Below are 19,798 nucleotides of genomic sequence, written 5' to 3'. Positions count from 1 at the left end.
GCAAAAGGTGCAGAAAATCATGGTTACATAACCATGGGGCACTGCTAACAACTGTAAAATGCAAACTGCTTGCCAAGCACCCAAGATTCAGTCGTATAATAACCCTCGAGGAGTGTGGCGGTCAGAACTTTCAAAACGGGTTGTAAGTACCAGTAGCTCTGGAGAGGTCTATTGTAATTTTAAACAGTTGCTAAGCAGCCGGTTATTAAGCAAGTTTTACCTGTATACAGTAGTAAAATCTCCAGATGATGGAAGGGAGGCTTAGGGGCAAGATACAGAAAATTTAAGTAATCAAAATCCGACTTCCTTCAATTCACTGATCTCTCTGAGCCTCCATTCTTTTTCACCAAGTGGAGGACAAGTGCATCTAGGAATATGTTTTGCCATAGATTGCTATGAACTCCCTCCTTTTCCAGCCTGTTAGCCTTTCCTCTAGTAACCTGCATTGCACCACATGACTCAGTCAAGTTCAGCTGCCATACTTCTTCCTTTCTGAAGTCTTATGAAAGTGTTTGTGGCCATGATGACTTTCTCAAAAAAAATCCCCCTCTCCTTGCTTCATTCCTTACCCTTCTGTAGTACCTCTGACCCGTTAGGCAGGTCAAGAGCCGCGGAAGAGTGGTACCGGATAAAGAGGGAGCGGCTGTTTGATAACAAGCAAGTTCCATCCTCTGCCATGCTTGCCAAGAATTATCAGAGCTGGCAAGGAGCGGCCATGACCACTAGCACCTAGAAATACTCTGTGGAATAAGCAAAACAGTTTAAGAGCTAGCAGAATGTTAACCCTAAAAGGTATGGCCATACAAAACAGAGGCAGTAAACAGCCTGTAATACTCTCACTGCAACCCACCGCTGGCCAAATGTGGCTTCCACTTTAAATCTCCCTTCTCAGCAACGTAAGATTAGCACTCTTAAAAAGAACATTTTAAAAAACAGGCCCAGTATTCTTTCAAAAGAATACTAATCCACATGTATAAGGAACCTGGATTATTAGCTTGTAAAGGCTTCAGAAAGTATCAGACATTACATGGACAGATGTACTTGATTGGGTCTATAATAAAATCTGCCTAGGCAGGAAAGAGAAAAGACTGTATTAAACATGGAACAAGCAAGAGACTATAAGATGCCTCCCCTGTGGGCTGAGGATAATGAAGAAGCAACATTATAAAAATATTGCATTTAAAAATAGTTAGTGGGACATGTTTGGGCCAAAATTAGAAAGTTGATAGGAGAAATCCACTGTTGCACCCGCTATTGAAACATAAGATTCCAATGGGAGTTTCAGTGATCATTTTTGGCAAGCAACTAGCAAGAAATCCTATACTGAAAAGCACATCTAGAAGCCATATTGTTGTTGCTTTTTTCTTTAAAAAAAAGTGGTTACAATAATATTACTGGAAGCAATGATGTTCTTATCTTAACTCTTGGGAAGAACTTGAATTTAGGCCAGTAAGATAAATAGGAAGGAAAGAACAAAGAGAGGGTGGATAAGATTTACCAATTCTAGTGGATTTCAATTTTTTTCCCCTAGAATGGGAGTAACCACTGATAGTAACCAAAAATATTGAATTATTTTCTTGTCACTGAAAGATAGATGAATTTGAAAAACCTCAGCCAGATATAATAGCAAGGAAGCAAGATATTCCTTAAAAGGATTTGCAGAAGTGCAGATAGAGAGAGAGGAGGGGGGAGAGAGAGGGGGGGACAGAGAGAGGGAGAAGATAGATAGATAGATAGATAGATAGATAGATAGATAGATAGATAGATAGATAGGGAGGGGGGGAGGAGGGGAGGGAAACAGCATTATAGATACAAATAGCACAATAAAGAATTAGTGCAGCACTGAGATACACAAGGCAACCATCTCCAAAACAGAATCAACCTGTCCAATTTTCAGTCCCACCTCCTGCTAAGGCACATGGGTGGTAGAGCAGGTGACAGGTCTTTTCAGGGGTAGCTTCTGCTGTACCAAAAAATCTTTCTCTTGAATTATGTATGAATGTCCCAAAGTCTCTGTGAAAGTGAATAAATGAGTATTATTATTTCAGTGTGCTTTCAGCCCCTAGTTGTATCTGGTCAACCACCACCATGTTTAGTTCATTTTAATGGTTTTTAATTTATTGTGCTTAGAACATCTCTACAGATTGGAGCAGCCAATGGACACTATTACTAAACAAATAATTGATACTTGAACATCACCTGTTGATAAAATGAACAATGGGTTAAGATGAATAGAATTTCTCGAAAAGGACCATAGCTGGACTAGCTGGATGAACCCCTAAAGAGCAATCTGCTCTGTTCAATTCCAGCATAAATCAAATGTATACAGCAAAAATTCATCCCTGCAACTTAGGCATCAGTGATGAAATGGCCTACAGTTTGAATAAAATGTTGTGTTGAAGTCCCCAATTTGTTATTTATGTGAATATTTTAAGTTCAATCATCAAAGGAAACATGCACTTAAAAGTTTATATTCCTGCTGCTGAAAATCAGCATTGTAAACAAAAATTTAGATACATATATTGAACCAACTGAGGGAGGTCCAAGGCAGGGGTATCTGAAGTGACAGTCACTGGTTATAAAATGGCAAGGGAATCAGGTGATCAGACCCCTATCCCCATTCCATGCACCTTAGCAGAGGCAAAGTATTATAGGTAATCCTTGATTTACAACAGTTTATATCGTGACCTTTGGAAGTTACAACAGCACTGAAAAAGTGACATCACTGGTTTTTACACTTATGACAGTTGCAGCATCCCCATGGTCACATAATCAAAACTCGAATACTTGGCAACTGACTCATATTTATAACAGTTGCAGAGTCCCGGGATCATGTGATCATCTTTTGCAATCTTCTGACAAAGCAAGGTCAATGAGGAAGCCATGATTCTAACTTAACAACTGTGGCAAGAAAATGGGGAAAATTGCTTAACAAATGTCTCACTTAGAAATTTTGGGTTCAATTGTGGTCATAAGTCAAGGGTTACTTGTAATCACTCACCCTTGGTTTATTAAAATATACAGTCATGGATTAAAGATAGAGAAGTTAAAAAGTATACACAGCTACCCAATAAAAATAAAAAGCCTATTCATGCCTACTGTAAATATACCTGAGGAAACAATCAAGTCGAAAAACCTCTAATCACTGCCCCCATTCTGAAGGCAGTGACTGTCACTGTGGATGTGTTTAACCTGGAGAAGGGCTGGTCCCAGTTACAAGAAGACTACTAGGATTCCAAGTTTCATTTCTTGGCTTTCAAAACGGAGCCAGTATGTTTTAAAACAGAAGTAACTGTAATTTATAATAATCGATGGCATTTAATAGCAATAGCACTTAGACTTATATACTGCTTCAATAGTACTTTACAGCCCTCTCTAAGTGGTTTACAGAGTCACCATATTGCCCCCAACAATCTGGGTCCTCATTTTACCCACCTCGGAAGGATGGAAGGCCGAGTCAACCTTGAACCTGGTGGGATCTGAACTGGCAAATTACAGGCAGCTGGCAGTCAGCAGAAGTAGCCTGAGTTATTGCATTCTAACCACTGCACCACCATGGCTCTTCATACCTTTAAGGTATCTTCATAGTTCAATATCTCTTTTTTTCCCCTTGTGCCACAAAGTATACATTTTTTGCACACTCAATTGCCTATGCACACTTTTTTAATTTTTAATTCCCATCTCACAATTCTCAGACATACTGTTTGCAGCAAGTCTATAAACTGATGTGAAATGGCTTATTACGGGCAGGCTGTGAATCAACCCTTAAAATAGAAAGCAGAAGATTTCACACTTCCTTGATCTAGGCATGCATGCAAAAACAAGTCTATTAATTCCAAGTTACTTTCCATTACAAATTATTTTGGGAACTTCCCAAATCATTTCAGAAGAATTACAGGGAATTTCCTGTCATACTTGCTGACTGGGGTTAATTCTCTTGCCCTTGAACTCCACAGCAAGAGCCTTTACCCCTGCCAAGTGAAGTGGTCCCCACCATTCTCTGCCTTGACAGAAAACTGTATCATCATAAAATTATTGTTCCAATGCCAATTTCTATCCTGTCCATCCTGGTTTGGGGGATAAATCCAACAAGGTCAGCAGCAAACAACATGACAACAAACTGGTCTCAACTACTCCCCTCATGCAAAAAAAAACGGGAGGCTGTCTCTGGACTTTTAGAACATTGATCAGGCATGAGGAAATACAACTGCATCACCCGAATGTGCCAATACAGTAAATGCTAGGTTGATCTCCCTTCCCAAATATTATTCATCTCTTGCATCGACAGAATGGTCAGTGAAACACATTGGATCACACCTTTGGTAAAACTAGATGGGTTGCCACCAGCTTAAGGAGGAAAAAACAGCTTTAACACCAAAAGAATTATAAAGTTGCCTCAGACATGGGTTGAGAATGAGATGAAGAAACGGCAGGGAGGGAAAAAGAGTGCGCACGCAAAGCGCGCCCACCAAGCCACTCCCACCAAACTGTGATCAAACTTTTTGAATCCCACCACTGCTTCAAAACTGTTGACCATCTTCTCCTGTAACCCTGGAAAGGGGCCCTTACCAAGTCCTACCAGCTGGGCCAATTGGACCAAGGTTTTTTAAGGAGGTATTACTCCTCCGGTTTTCCCTATTATTTTGATAATACCAACAGACATCGCAAGCTGTTAGGCTTTCTTACACAGCATCTAGGAAGGAGGTCAGAAGACTGCAGTGGTTTGAAGCAGACTTTCCCCCACTCCTGAGCTGAAATAGCATCTATTACCTTGCAGTCAGCAGAAAACTATACTGGCATACAATGTCCCCACTGACAACCCTTATCCAGTTATTAGAACAATTTAGAATAGCTTAGAAAGTGGAGTTCGCGTCATGACAGATTTCTTCTCAAGAAACAATAAATGCTAGTTGAGTTATATTATAGCCACCATGAATTCTCTCATGGACTTGCTGGCAGTATGCAACCAAAATTTGTTCCTAAAAAGATTAATACCAGAAATCTCACTAATCCCTATCTTCAAGCTATATTTGAAGAAGTATGAGGATTGTCTACTCAAATTTTAGCATTAGCAGAAGGTCAGAGAGTCCAGAAATCGTGATATTTATTACTGCTATTGCCTACTAGTTTACCCTTGCTTCCTCCAAGAATGTTGAATAATGGAGGACCTTGCACCTCCTACTCTTTGCTTACATCTAGGTAACAAAGCCATGTGCAACCTCTTACATATATTTGACCTTCAGCTACATCCTAATATAGAAGGTTATGGCAGATTCGTGGAAGAACTCATGTTCTCCACACATTAATAGCATTCACATGAAGAGGCAGGCCAGTCTGTTACATGGTTCATAATGAAACAAGATATACACTTGCTTGCTATCCAATTTTGGGAACTGAAGGAAAGCTGTGGTTCTTAGCTTTAGTAAATGCACAGCTTTTACCCGTAGCTGTTATTGTTGACAGGGTGTGCATGGACAGGAACACACCAGTGGTGGGATTCATTTTTTTTTTAGTACCGGTTCTATGAGAGAGCGCTTTGTGTACAGCGTTCAAAATACACCAATTTCAAGCACTACACCTTACCTTCTAGGGCAGCCCCGGTAAGTAAAACAGCTGAGGCGCAGGAATCCACTGTGCCATGTGAATCAGCTGAGCTGAAAAATGCGGAAATATAGGACAGGATAGGGCGGAGGCAGGTGGGTGGGGCCAGCTGATCATCAGAGCTACTGGTTCACTAGAACCAGCCCGAACCGGCAGCATCCCACCACTGGAACACACCCACTGTGTGTGGGGATACAATTCTCTGGAAGTGGGATATTATTCTCAAACAGTTCTGCCTGGCCATAATACACCAGAGGCTGCTGATTTATCACTGGATCAGGTCAGCACTGTGCAATATGACCTGTGTCTATGATTCAGCTTTAAGAACCAAGCAGTATATCTTGGTTTCTAACAAGTGGAATTTGTTCCTAGCATCTTTTTCACAGCCTGCTCAGATTTTGACTTGCTTGTTGCAGTGAACTGGCTGCTGCATTTAGGTTTAAGAGGCCTGGATTATATTCCATGCTCAATAATGTACTTCAGGTAACCAATAACTCTCAGCCAATAATTTTCCTTATGGGAGTGTTATGAAAGTAAAACAAGAGAACTGTGAATATGCCATTCAGAAACAAGACATTGTCAAACTTGAGAAGACAAAAGCAAAAATTCATTTGATCTCCACTACATGAGAAGAGACTACAGTTTGGTGCTAAAACACATGATCTGCAGACCAATTGGATCTCAGTTGTCTCAGCTGAGTAGTAAAAAGGAATCTGAAATTCTACAGGAGAATGTGTGTGCCAAACTACAGTAAACTATGGCCTGAAACCTTGTTTTTTTTCAATCACCCTCACAACACTCCTTTCCCTTCTTCCTCATCTCCGAAGTTAGATAAGCTTAAATCATTCTTGACTGTTCCAGTGCTGAAATAGTATCTAAGACTAGCCTGAAGGTGTGGAACACCTGTTAGACTTAGTCACCCATTGGAAAAGTCAGGGCACCACAGTAATTGAGAATGCAGGCAGAAGAGGCATGTGATGAGGATAACACATCACAAGCCAATATAGTTCTCTGTGGACTGGGAGAAGGAGCATTTAACTCAAGACCTAAGGAAAGCCCCAAGAGACCTCTGACTGTAGACTTGAAGTGCCACTGTTGGCTTGAGTACATTAAGTACATGGCTATTAGCAGGACTTGGAATAATTACAGGTAGTCCTCATTTAGCAAGTGAATATGCCATTCAGAAACAAGACATTGTCAAACTTGAGAAGACAAAAGCAACAATTCATTTGATCTCCACTACATGAGAAGAGACTACAGTTTGGTGCTAAAACACATGATCTTCAGACCTGTTAACTGTTTCTTTTAGTGAATGCCTCATGTAGCAACTGTTCAGAATTATGAAAGTGATTAAAAAGTAATTTTATGACCAATCCTAATTTTTACAATCTCAGCAGGTCTCTAAAGCAAAGCTGACGTAGGATCATAAGCCACAGCCATCTTTTCACTTAAATGCCCCAATTGTAGCCACTAAATGAGGATAACCTGTATTATTTTTAACTATTAACATAAACCTTGCTTTCAGTCTAAGCTCTCTGAACATTTAATACACTCTGAAAACCTGCTCTCAGGATTATATTTAAAATATCAGTGCTGAAAAGCTTGTGTGCACCTTTCTGAATTTATGAACACTTGACACTTTCCACAAGCAAGTTCCACTGCACATTTGAATCACATGACTACACACATACTTGTGCAGGCTGGTTTTCTAGGTGAAAACCATATGTATCTACCTCCACATTTCCTCTAATGTGTTCCCCTGAAAGAAAAACAATACTCAGTCACTGACCCAACAAACTTAGGACTGTTTTGAACAATAGCATTTGAAGTATACTATTCTCCAGTATGGAAGCTGGAAGGAAAGCAAGTTCTTCTGTGTTGACTGCAGTGCTGATTCTTCTACTTTAGTAATGAAATAGAACAAGGGATTTCTGTTGACATGACACTGAGAGGGGGGATGAAGAAAGCCTTCCCTGCCAGCCTGGATCTTCAGGTGTCAATTCTGTAATTCCCCTTAGCATCATTCCATGGCACTGTTTTTCAAACTTGGCCACTTTAAGATGTATGAACTTCAAGTCCCAGAATTCCCTGTTTGAAAAGCACTGCTCTATGGAATCAGGGAACTGGCACCAAAGTATCTTACCTTTAATGGTATCTCTCTCCCCTGTTTCTCTGTCAACCATGGGAACAGCTGCAATGAGAGAGAAGGGGACCTGATTTCCCCACTTCTCGTCAGAGTGTGCAAGAGAGGGGAAGGACGGAGGAAAAGCATGCATTTTGGGTGTCAGTTGGGTTGAAGAACATTGAACATATAGTGAAACATATATTCAGCTCTCCTCACTGGACAGATGTAAAATAATGGCCTCACCCAAACCTTTGGAACAGGAAGCAGTTGCACCCTGAAGGGGGGCACTAACAAGCAGCTTCCTTCCCACTTCCCTTCCCCCAACAGTTCTCCAATTGTGGAAGACCTCTGGATAGGAGACCTGGGGCCTAAAGATCTGCTCTTCCCCCCCTCCCCAACAGCAAAATTACCTTGCCATTCTTCCCAGTCCTAATAACTTGGAGATCTGCTGCCAGGTCTGGCCTAAGTTTGCAAAATAAGTTGGGCAATGGGAGTCACTTTGGCAGAGTGGGAGAGTCTTTTATTTATTTTATTTTTTATTTATTTGATTTGTCAATCACAAGATTATAGATATAAGTATAAACATGAGTAAGAATACAGGAAATAGGTACAAATAAATGAGGACAATAGGACAGGGATGGGAGGCACGATGGTGCACTTATGCACGCCCCTTACAGACCTCTTAGGAATGGGGTGAGGTCAATGATAGTTTGAGGTTAAAGGAGTGGGGGTTTGAGGATGTAACAACAGAGTCAGGTAGTGCATTCCAGGCATTGACCACTCTGTTGCTGAAGTCGTACTTTCTGCAATCAAGTTTGAAACCCTTGTGTGTGTGGGGGTGGATGCTCACGGCAGCCTTCGGTGACCCCAATAACAGGACAGATGGTCCTTCTCCCGCCTTACCTTATTTGGGGGCCACGCGTGCAGACCATCCGAAAGGCTGTGTCTGGCCTGGCAGAAAGCGGAACCCCCCCCCCCCACACACACATACACCCTGCGCTCTTTAGAAATGGATCACACGAAAACACTAGGGCAGGCTCTGGAGTACGTCGAAGAGGTTGTTCTCCGTCCAGGTGTTTCCGGAAGGTTTGTCAAGGCATCTTCCCCCTCTTCCTCCTGCCGCGGCCCGGGAAGAAGTCTTAGTCACCCATTGCTTTATTGAAAGATTCGACCTATTTTATCACGGACGGAGGGACGACTCTAATTCTGCGTACTCTATGGAAAAACAAACACAGGGAAGCCCTTATCAGAGTGGATGATAAGTCGCCTCTTGGCCGATGATTGACTCTCGTGGCAAAAAATATATATATATGACCCGACCAGGTAAGAACGGAGGTGGCGGGGCGGGGGGGAAAACTCTGACTCAGCTTCCCCTTCCAAGCGCTGGTCATTGGGCCAGCTTCTTCTGATTGGCTGATCGGTGCCCAACTCTACGTTTCATTGGCTCCCTGCATTCCCTATTAGGACTCCCTGCCCCGCCCGCTGTATTAATTTAGCCGGCGGGTGGGGGGAGTGCTGGGATTTTGCTGCAAGTCGCGAACGCTGGTGTTGCAGTTGCCGCCCGCTTCGTTTACCGCTGCCATGAGAGAGAGAAGGACTCCTCAGCCAGTAGTGGCCCGGTGCAAGTTGGTTCTGGTGGGGGATGTACATTGTGGCAAGACGGCCATGCTTCAGGTCCTGGCCAAAGACTGCTACCCGGAGGTAAGAGGAACAGACGGCTTGGGGGGGGGGGGGGGGGGGGCGGCTTCCTCTGCGATTGCGGGAGGGTGAAAAGCGTTATCTTGCGCTCCCCCCCCCCCCGACGGCTTTGGCACCCGCGCGTTCTTTTGCGCCTCTTCTCCTTTCGCGGGGAATTGGATGCGTCCCTCATGCGGGATACCTCGGGGGGCTTCCTGCCATGCGGTTTCCCCTCCAGCCGGGAGATCCGACTTCGCTGGAATGGCATCACGTGGCTCCCGGCCCTTCTCGGGGCTTGCTCTGCCTTACCTAAGCCCGGTCTCTTGCAAAGCACCGGTTGCCGCCTCTGCGCAGATTTGGAAGCCCCTTGTAGCTTTCCTGGAGTACTTGGCGCGCCAAGGGGTCTCCGTTGCTTCGGGGCGGGTTGCGGGCTGCTGCCAATTTCATCGGTTTGCAGCCTGTCGGTATCCCCCCCCCACCTCTCCTGCAAGCGGCTTGAGTTGCAGAGGTATTCACTGACCATCTCTGTTGCTTGCTCGATAGTAATTACGATTTCGGGCTGTGTGCAAATCCTATGCAGGAGCTGCCCCCCCATCTCCATTTTTGCTCGTTTTTGGAGCTAGGAAGGCCGTTTTGGCCAAGCCCCCCCCCCCCCTTTTTGTTCCAATAAACACACAAGCGACATAAAAGATTGTTGTGTTCACCAGATGATTCTTCTCTGTCTTCTGTCTTTATTTTAGACCTACGTGCCCACTGTTTTTGAGAACTACACAGCATGCCTGGAAACGGAGGAGCAACGGGTGGAGCTCAGTCTGTGGGACACATCTGGTAAGGCACCTCTTTTCCTTCTGTGCTTGGCTGCTGCTCAGGACCCCGACCCACATTCTCCTTATGCTGCAATGGAGTGGTCTAACTGAAGGACTAGCTTGTGTAGGACCTAGTAGCTGGCCAAGGGATATCAATCCTGAACATTCCTTGCTACTGATTACTACCTGGTGTATGAAATGAGGAGTTCTAGTCTGTTTCTAAGGGAGCTAAGGGGGAGGCAGAAGACTTACTAGTCCGTTTAGTTTTGAGGTCAGGAAGACTACACTGCAGGTAGAAATGCATGAAGGTGCTTTTTGTCATAACTGGGAAGGAACAATACATGGCCTGGCTTAGAGGTAGTTTTTGAGGCAAGTTAGACCATATATGTGTATTTCAAACCTTTAGTACAAAGAAAGGATAATGTGCTTTGTGTGTTGTGTTGCAATCTTGGACTGGAAGATACTTTTGCATTTATATGTAGAAACTAATATCTCTTTAAGGATTTATATTGAGTGGGTGGGTATGATGTGAAACTAGAAGAGATGGGTAAGAGTAGGACTTTTAAGGCTTGCATCTTGACCAAATACCACCCCCCCCAACCATTCTTAAAGGGAAGTGGTGCTAAACATCTATTTTGAGATTTCAAACCTGGGCTAGAGACTTTTTCTAGCTCCTTAAATAAGATGCTCCGGTATCTCAGCCTTTTAAGTAATGCAGCCTTCCCACCCCATCTATTGCTTGCACCTGCTTTTTCCCCAGTCCTTCTGATAAACCCTGTGAAGGCTGTTAAGCCCCCACCCATCTATTTTCTCCATCCCTTCATTTCATCTCTCCCTGAATGCGTGATGTGTGTGTGAGAGAGATTTTCCCATTTTTCATGCACATTGAGGAAGAATCCCAGGGCAAAAGGGGTTCAGTGGATTCTGCAAGAGGAATCAAGGGGGCAAAGCAGCCCTTTATAATAAGGGGGCTCTTGAAAGTATTGTATGTGTGATGGAGGAGGTGCCAAGAAGAGAGTTCTCCTAGCAACTAGGGATGGGCATCATCCCCTCTTTTGAAGGGGATTGTAAGTGGGGGGACCCTGGCTATTTGGATCCCCTTGTTGCCATGGTGATTGTGCTGGTGCAGGGAACCAGGGGCTGATTGCTATTCTAGGCACGAAGCGTCTGGGCTGCAACATTTTGGATGCTGCGGTTCCTGAGGGGGGGAGAATAGCCTGTGTATATTATTCGTCTCTCCCTCACTTTGCAGCCAGCCAACACTACACCGCCATAGTCCATTCTCTGTTCCTGCATGTATGACATGCCTGGAACATGCACAACTCATTTTTCTCCATGTTTAATGAGAAATTTTACCGGGCAACTCCATTCTTCCCTCTAAGCTACATACCCTCCTTGTAAATCTCTGTAATTGGAAATGCCTGTATCCCTTTTTTCCCCCACATTCAGTATTGCTTATATGTCAGGTGTGAAAGAGGAAATGGACTTTGTTTGGTAAAACATGGTTGAACTATTTCCTGGGGATATGAAGGATGGGAGAGAGTAAGCAAAGCCCCACAGATTTCTGACTCCTGTTACTTTTTCATGTTATTCCTTTGAAGGGGGAGGGGGGTGTTAAAAGCACAAAACCTGGAAGTGCATCTAATCCCAGCACTGGGCAGTTTTATCATCTGGCATTGGTGCAAGCAACTTTTTCCCCCCTCAACAATATTGGCAAAGGGGAAGAGAAGGACGTGTTGAGTCACTTCATGGCTTTTCTCACTGCTTCTCATAGGATCCCCGTATTATGACAATGTGCGCCCCCTATGCTACAGTGATTCAGATGCCGTCCTGCTCTGTTTTGATGTCAGTCGTCCTGAGACCATGGATAGTGCAATGAAGAAGGTAAGGAAGGTGTGACCTGGCTAGATGATCCCATTGTCCTGCCTACTGGGACTTGACTTGATCTAAAGCAAGGGTCTTCAAACATGGCAAGTTCAAGACTTGTGGACTTCAACTCCCAGAATTCCTGAGCTAACATGACTGGAGGAGGAATTCTGGGAGTTGAAGTTCACAAGTCTTTAAAGCTATCAAGTTTGAAGACCCCTGATCTAAAGCTTTGAGGATGTTACTTTTTAAAGGGGGAAAAAAGGAAATATGAGTGACTTTTAGGCACTGAGGAGAAAGAAGCTAACATCACCAAAAGTAGGGTGGACCAGAACAAAGAAATAGCTCTAGTTTTAAAACCCTACTTTAAAAGTAATACAGAAGTTTTAAATACAATTCATTTAATTACTCACTTTGTATGGCATTTTGTTTTTTTGCCACAAAATAAATTTCATTGTTGTAGCAAGCATTTTGAGTACTCTGGAACTTGTATATAGGCCTCTAAAGGGATTGTAAGAAGCTTGTTGTATTTTGAGAAGGAAATTCTACAGTTTTTTTTAAATGTGTACCACTGTAATCAACATCACAAGTTTCAGACTGAAGGTTTCTTATTAGGTACAGATACTGCATTGGTGAGAAATGTCACCCAATAAGTTTCTTTTCCCTAATTTTAGAAGAATGGGTTTGAATTCAGTGCAACTCTGCTCAGAATTAGAACTGTGGAGATCAAGGAAGCTATAGTGATTTCTTCGGTGTGCATTTGAAAAGAACTTAATATTTCACATAGGACATTTGATATTTAAAAGGCCTGCATTCATTGTGGCAAAAAGGGAAACGGTGATACCAATTGTTTAATTACTTTGCTTTGTGGTGCATTTTGTTTTTAACATGGCCTGGATAGCAGGGCATTGCAATGGCAGATCAGGGCAGTTTCTCTAACCAAGATGTGCTCTTAAGACTTGTATTAAATGACTTTAACGTTTCTTGCGCTGTCTTTTTCCTTTCCAGTGGAAGACTGAAATCTTGGACTATTGTCACAATACCCGTGTGCTGCTGATAGGATGCAAGACAGACCTGCGCACTGACCTCAGCACGCTGATGGAGTTGTCTCACCAAAAGCAAGCCCCAGTCTCTTATGAACAGGTGAGGCAATACAGGATGTTGGTGCTGGTCTGGATATCTATCGGCAATACTTCCTTTCAACCAGGATCTTTCCTGGGGCATCAGGCCTCCTCATTTTCAAACTTGTTCTAGTTTACCTTTTTCTTCTTCTTTCCAAGATGACTAAAATAGTATCAGGGGTGCTAGACTTAAGGCTTGCATATGCTAATGAACTTGTCATCTTTCACCTTCAAGTATTGCTGTGTTATTGGAAATGCCTGCAATGAAGTATTTCTATAAGAATATAAAACCACTGGTGGATCACAGCCAATTTCCTGCAAACACCCTGTTTGTTATCAGAGTCACGTACTTGAGATGGGTGGGCAGATAACTCTAAATCCATAAAGTTAATCCAGTGATGATTGTAGGCCAGAGGCAGAAACCTGGTATACTCTTAAATGGTTTGGACCGGTAGTTCTACTAAGATTAATCAAGGGAAACTGAAAATAAACAGCTGTGGTGGCGCAGTGGTTAGAATGCAGTACTGCAGGTTAAATTGACAGTTCGATCCTAACGGCTCAAGGTTGGCTCAGCCTTCCATCCTTCTGAGGACCCAGATTGTTGGGGGCAATATGCTGACTCTGTAAACCAGGAGTTTCCAACCTCTGGTCTGTGGACTGGCACTAGACCATGGCATGCCGGAAACCAGGCTGCACAAACAAGCACAACCCCATCCACGGGATACAGGTAGCATGCAAAACTACTCCCCTCTGGTCTGGTGGGGAGGAAAAACCTCTCTCCATGCTGCTGGTCCCTGGTGCCCAAATAGTTGGGGGGGGGAGGGCGCTGCTGTAAACCACTTAGACAGGGCTGTAATGCTCTACGAAGCGGTATATAAGTCTAAGGGCTATTGCTGTTGTGAGAACTGTAGTCTAAAATCCCAGAGGACACTAGATTACTGATTTCTATTCTAACTGGTATTGCATCAGTGTTGGTGGCTGTTGTTCGCCTCTTTGCCAAAGGAACTTGAAAAGCCCCCCTGGTGGAGTGAGGAAAGTGCTCTTTCATAGAAAGCGAAAAGTCATTTTGCTTGGTCAGCTCCTGAAGGATGAGAATAATAGTCCAGTCCTTCCATATTCCTCCATGTCCTCATTTCTCTACGGCCCCTGAAGACCCTACCATGAGCCTGGTGTTTGTTCTGTAAAAGCGCTAAGGCCGTGATGGCAAACCTATGTGGCATGCAGAGCCCTCTCTGTGGGCTTATGAGCCATCGCCCCAGCTCAGCACCGCTGCGCATGCGTGCGCACCTCCTGCCAACCAGCTGGTCTTTGGCTCTCTGCTCATGAACAGGGTGGGGTGCATGCACAGGGGCATGTGCGTGTTGCATTTTGGGGGTGCACACACATGGGCTTTGGGCACTTGGTGCTGGAAAGGTTAGCCATCCCTGCCCTAAGGGGAGTCCTAATGCCTCTTTCCCTTTCCAGGGTTGTTCTGTCGCCAAGCAGCTGGGAGCAGAAAGTTACCTAGAATGCTCTGCCTTCACATCAGAGAAGAGTGTCCACAGCATCTTCCGGACAGTGGCGTCCCTCTGCCTCACCAAGCCTGGCCTCCCAGGGCCCCCCAAGAGCCCCGCCCGAAGCTTCCCCAAGAGACTTCTCCGTCTTCCCAGCCGATCGGAGCTCATTTCTTCCACTTTTAAGAAGGAGAAAGCAAAAAGTTGTTCCGTCATGTGAAGAGCTGGCAGGAGAGGGTGGTGATGGAACCGCTGTGGACTCCTGGGCCTCCAGGTGGCCCCCCTCCAGGGTGTGGGATTCAGGGACCGGGCTTGGCTCCTCCAAGCCAGAGCTGGAAAGTTCAGAAGGATCCAGTTTCCCTTTCTTCCTGCTATCCAGGGAGGAGGGGGAAACAGCAAAACATGGCTGGACGGCTTGAACGAAGATTGGTGCAAGACTTGCCTCCTCTGCAAGTCTTGGGGCTTGGCACAGCGACATCTTGGACGGTAGCTCCTGGTGACTGTGGCGCATATTTGAAGGAACTGGGGGGGGGGATTACCACCACCACTATCCCGCCTTGCCAATGCACAGTTAATATTCTTCCTTTGGCCCTGGGTCATCCCATACACCTGCTGCTTGTCAATTGCCTGTTGGATGCGGACTGAGTGCAAGCATCTCCCTCTATGCCAGCACATGTACCCCTCTTTGAATCTAGGGTACAGGTGCCCAGGCATCCCTCCTTGTGGAGATAAAGCTGAGGGGGGAGGAGAGAATGACCTATTGATCTTGTGTATATGTGTGGAAAGAATGGAAATATAGGGGGAGGGGGGAGATCTGTGAAATGTTCAGTGTTATTAAAAGAGAACTTATTTATTCATGAAAATATAATACAGATTAACCATCTTATTCAAAGGGCTTTCTTCTTTGCCATCACCTCTCTTCCGCTCTCCCGGTGATAGAAGGGAATAAGGAGAAACTATTTTACAACATTTCAAATTTTGATTCCTTTCCCTCATCCCCAAAGGTGGGGGGGGGGGGCGCAGGGGGTTTGCCTTCCCGTTGTTCTAGCTGTGGGTCAAAGTCCTAAAGTAATATTTTAACATTTCCAAATGACTCTAGCCAGGAAATCTGGGAGCTACCTGGTGTGGCTTTAGTCAATCAAAGTGAAGGAAATCAGCTGGATCTAAGATAGGCAATATGTACAGCTTTTAAATTCCAATTCCCACCAATCTTAGTCTCTGGCCAACAGGGAAGGATGCTGGCAGTTGGGATCAATAGCTTTTGGGAGGCTGCTTTGTTTTGGCTCCTGAAACAAAAACATTTTATTTCAGATTTGTATTCTCGGGCCAGGATTTTGCTCTATTTTTAATTTGGAGGTGTATTCTGCAAACACTGCTTATGCTGAAGGCCCCTGATTTTAAATAGAGCTCTTTAATTTAAATCACACCTCTTCTGTGGTGTGATCACAAACTGCCCCAGTAGCTCTTGTGGGCTAATTGTGGCCTGGTTTTAATGGACAAACAGAGCCTCTATCCAGTAGCACATGAACTATATTTCTGGTTGCAATTATCCTGTGAATGCTAAGAGTGCCATGGAATTTGAAGATTTTAAAATGCTGTATTGATACAACCAGCAAAGTAGGAGAAATCCTTTGGTTCTGAAAAAACATGTTGCTGCTTCTATCATAGCAGCCTATCTACTAATTGTATATATATATTAGATTTTATTTTGTCCAGTTCAAAGCATATCTAGCCACTCCCTTCTGATAATCCCGTGTTAGTGAATGTTTATCATGGAAGAGGCCATTTTAGTGGAAGAGGGCTTATTCTCTTGTGTGATAAGTACAGGTAGTCCTCACTTATGACCACAATTGACCGCAAAATTTATGCTTGCCCCATTTTATGATCTTTCTTGCCACAGTCAAGTGAATCACCATAATTGTTAAATTAGTAACACGGTTAAGTGAATCTGGCCTTCCCATTGACTTGGTTTGTCAGAAGGTTGCAAAAGATGATCACATGTCTTCAGGACATTGCAGCTGTCGTAAATATGAGTCAATTGCCAAGGGTCTGAATTTTGATCACATGACCGTGGGGATGCTGCAATGGTCATTGCAGATGTGAAAAATAGTCATCAGTCATTTTTTTCAGTGCTGTTGCAACTTTGAACGGTCACTAAAAATGAACTGTTGTAAGTTTAGGACTACCTGTAGTTCTCTTAGGTGAGCTGATCTATAAATGGTTGCTTATTTGGATGTGAAATCAGGTCTTATTTTTTTTTCTCTAATGGATTCTTATAAATTCTTTTATAAGGATTGCAAGCAGTGGTTGATGTCTGATGCTTGTCTGCCAATGGTTAAGCTTCATTACCCATTAGGAATGTTTTGCAACATAGTCACAGATTGAAAAGGCTATAAGTGAATGCATCACACAAGAGCAGTGTTGTTAGTTTATTTAACTTTACATTTGATGAGGTCCTTTTCACAAAGATGTTACACATTTCTTCGTTGTAGTAGGTGCAGAGTCTGTTGGCCAAATCTGTCTGATTTCAGTGATGTGCACCTGAGAGTATGATAAGTGCTTTGTTATTATTGAGCAGAAGAAAGAGAAGTCAAGCTTGGCAGAAGATTTTATGGCTAGACTGAAGGCGACTCCTAACTTGAATGCATATATAAAGCTTATGTAAACTTGTTGAATCAGGGTCAATTTATGACAAGACCATGCAGTTAGTTCTCTTGACAGTTACATGATAGAAGATTGCCAATGCCTTCCATGATACTTTTAAATTTTTTTAGTGTTGCCCAGTGTTTCTCAACCAAGACAACTTTATGAAGTGTGGAATTCAGTCCCCAGAATTTTCCAGTCAGCAAGCTTATACGGGATTTGAGGAGTGGTGGTCTACAGACCTTAAAATTGACAAGATTGAAAGGCATTGGGCCAACCCGTAACTCTGGAATTCTAATCCTGTTTAGTTCTCAGATCCAGACAAGTCCAGAAGAGGTCAAAAATATAGTTGAATATTGGTGGCAAGAGCATTCTCCTTTGTTCTAAGATGCCTTTACAGGCAGACAAGTTAAGCTGCAGTTACACATGAGAACCTTAGATCTCCATATGCTGGGGGCTCTGTAAAAAAAAAAAAGGTTACCTTTTGAGCATCACTTGTAGACTTAGGATATGGCAGTTCCAGGCAACAATAATACTAAAAGGTGCATGTTTTTTAGTGATTGTTGTATACATTAGTCTTCCATCTGCTACCTTCTAGACGTCTGAACCTCAGATCTCAAAATTCTCAGCAATCCCTGGGTTGGCTGGAAACAGTATCCATTCAACTAAAGGGTGCCCAAACTGGGGAAGGCTGGCCCAGCTAAAGAGTCTGCTTATAAATAAAATCTATTCAATACTGCTAAAAGCTATGCAACTGAAAGACCAAGCCTTGAATTCTGCTTCTCTTATTATATTGACTTTGTTTGCAAAATGTCATATAGAAGAACAATGACTCATTGAAGTACACTAAACCTGAGAACCTGTTCCTGGTTTTTCCAACCAGTTTGAGTTGCCTTGGAGATGTTAAGACTATAACCAGAATTTGAAGCTAGTAAGACCAAAGGTAATTCTGCAATCCTAGCACATCTAGAAGTGCTATTAGGTCGCAGAACCCTTAATGAGTTGAATGATACTCCCACAGTCCAAATCACCAGTAGTCATCTTCCCTCAAGCTAGCCCACCGATAATGTTGGACTTGCCTTTGAAGGCAGCTATTTTACATTTTTTTGGAAGCTGGGGTTTAAACTGGTTAATTCTCCAGGCTTTCCATCCTACTTACTAGCTGAATATTTTTCTTTCTTTCTACAGCACAGTTAATCTGCTCTTGGGATACCGCACCACATCTGAATTACATTTTAATTAACTTCTTGCTGTTACAGAGTTGTGCTTGGTAAATAAAAATATATTTTATTTGAAATCAAGATATACTGTATTTAATATACATCCTCATTTTGTGATAGTTTTGAGGAAGCTGATGCAATTCTATTTCCAATAGTGGCAAATATCTGTAGCTTGGATATAGGATGAGGATGAAGATTCATTCTCTAAGCTTGTGGATGGTTTCTGAACGTTTATTTACCAGACTAGGTAACATGTTCAGTGGAGTTTAGGTTGTGGTTTACAACCACAATTGGGATTGGAATTTTGGTTGATAAACAATGCAGTTCAGTGAATCCAACAGAAGAACATTTGACACATCTCCTAAACTCATCGGAAGATGTTATCTAGTCTGGTAACAAAACGTTCAGAAACCAACCCACAAGCTCAGAGAACGAACCTTCACCCTCACCTATTTCCGTTGGATAGAGAGAAAAAAAATCTAAAATTCTATCAATGACAAAATTATAAGTATTTTCTTGGGTAGGAATGGAACCTATTCTTACCTCTAAGAGGGAGTCAAAGATGACAAAAATGTCTGAATGCGTCATCTTGCCTGAGATCCAAAGTCCTTAATCATCTACACTTTTGCTGGCTTGTCATATACTACGCCATAGCTAGGCAGTAACACAAAGTGTTCTGGACTTTATCCCCTGAGCAAATAAGTGCCTTCAATCATATCCGGTCTATGAAACTTTCATATGGAAATTTACAAAAATGGGTAGTATACATGTGGACTGTGGGAAAGAAGGCAGTTTCCATGGGTGTAACTACCCTGAGTTAAATGGGGAAGACAGTCCCATGTTATGAAGTGTGCTAGATTCATTATTAGATCAGATGGATATTTGAAGAGGGAGCAGCAAGAAAGTGACGCATCTGATTTGTATGACCTGCTTTTCAACCCGAGTTGCTTCTATTAGACATAATGGAAGATGCTGTCCTAATACCAGCTATTCAACATGAGTTAGAAAAAGACCATTTCCTTGACCTTTGCAAAGTTTCTTGTTCCAGCCCAGGTGGAAAGATCCTAACTTCAAGACAATGGATGTTCTAACATGTTTTGTTGGAACTGAAAACAAAAGTAAATAATGTAGCTAAGTAAAAAAATCATATAAAAAAACTGATAATTCCTGTCAGTCACAAAATACCAGATGACTCTCAGATTGTCTATCGATCCAAAAGCTATTCCATTCAGTGTTCTAACCTTTA

General features: G+C 43.0%; 2 protein-coding genes and 1 long non-coding RNA gene across 4 annotated transcripts in view; 1 reads left to right on the top strand and 2 right to left on the bottom strand.

Annotated features, from left to right (window-relative positions):
• DRC2 (dynein regulatory complex subunit 2) overlaps nucleotides 1-8,834 on the bottom strand; it is a 39,729-nt gene extending 30,895 nt beyond the window's left edge. For both annotated transcript variants that reach the window (XM_087956332.1, XM_087956334.1), the window contains exon 1: nucleotides 8,630-8,834. In XM_087956332.1, coding sequence (XP_087812458.1) covers nucleotides 8,630-8,715 — 86 coding nt within the window. In that variant the 5' untranslated portion in view covers nucleotides 8,716-8,834. The remainder of the gene's footprint in view (nucleotides 1-8,629) is intronic.
• Nucleotides 8,835-9,195: 361 nt separating this feature from the next.
• On the top strand, nucleotides 9,196-15,575 carry RND1 (Rho family GTPase 1). The gene is made up of 5 exons (XM_026677363.2): nucleotides 9,196-9,427; nucleotides 10,144-10,231; nucleotides 11,984-12,093; nucleotides 13,084-13,218; nucleotides 14,661-15,575. Exons 1-5 carry the CDS (start codon nucleotides 9,308-9,310, stop codon nucleotides 14,907-14,909), a joined length of 702 nt encoding a protein of 233 aa, XP_026533148.2. The 5' UTR covers nucleotides 9,196-9,307; the 3' UTR covers nucleotides 14,910-15,575.
• A 1,530-nt stretch (nucleotides 15,576-17,105) lies between these two features.
• Nucleotides 17,106-19,232, bottom strand: LOC148132269 (uncharacterized). Its single transcript, XR_015747789.1, has 2 exons — nucleotides 19,096-19,232; nucleotides 17,106-17,230 (listed from the first exon to the last, which is right to left on the bottom strand). It is a non-coding gene; the product is annotated as an uncharacterized LOC148132269 (long non-coding RNA).
• Between the last annotated feature and the right edge of the window lie 566 nt (nucleotides 19,233-19,798).

The sequence above is a fragment of the Notechis scutatus genome, chromosome 2, assembly GCF_049901735.1.
Source record: "Notechis scutatus isolate UNSWTSFEM ecotype Mainland chromosome 2, rNotScu1.2, whole genome shotgun sequence".
Classification (NCBI taxonomy): Eukaryota; Metazoa; Chordata; class Lepidosauria; order Squamata; family Elapidae; genus Notechis; species Notechis scutatus.
This window is presented reverse-complemented; position numbering and strand designations above follow the sequence as displayed.

Bases quoted from the DNA above. Each gene is read 5' to 3' on its own strand.
- RND1 (XM_026677363.2), top strand. From the start codon at position 9,308: ATGAGAGAGAGAAGGACTCCTCAGCCAGTAGTGGCCCGGTGCAAGTTG. The intron at 10,232-11,983 runs GTAAGGCACCTC...TGCTTCTCATAG, and splicing joins CAGTCTGTGGGACACATCTG to GATCCCCGTATTATGACAAT. The intron at 13,219-14,660 runs GTGAGGCAATAC...TTCCCTTTCCAG, and splicing joins CCCCAGTCTCTTATGAACAG to GGTTGTTCTGTCGCCAAGCA.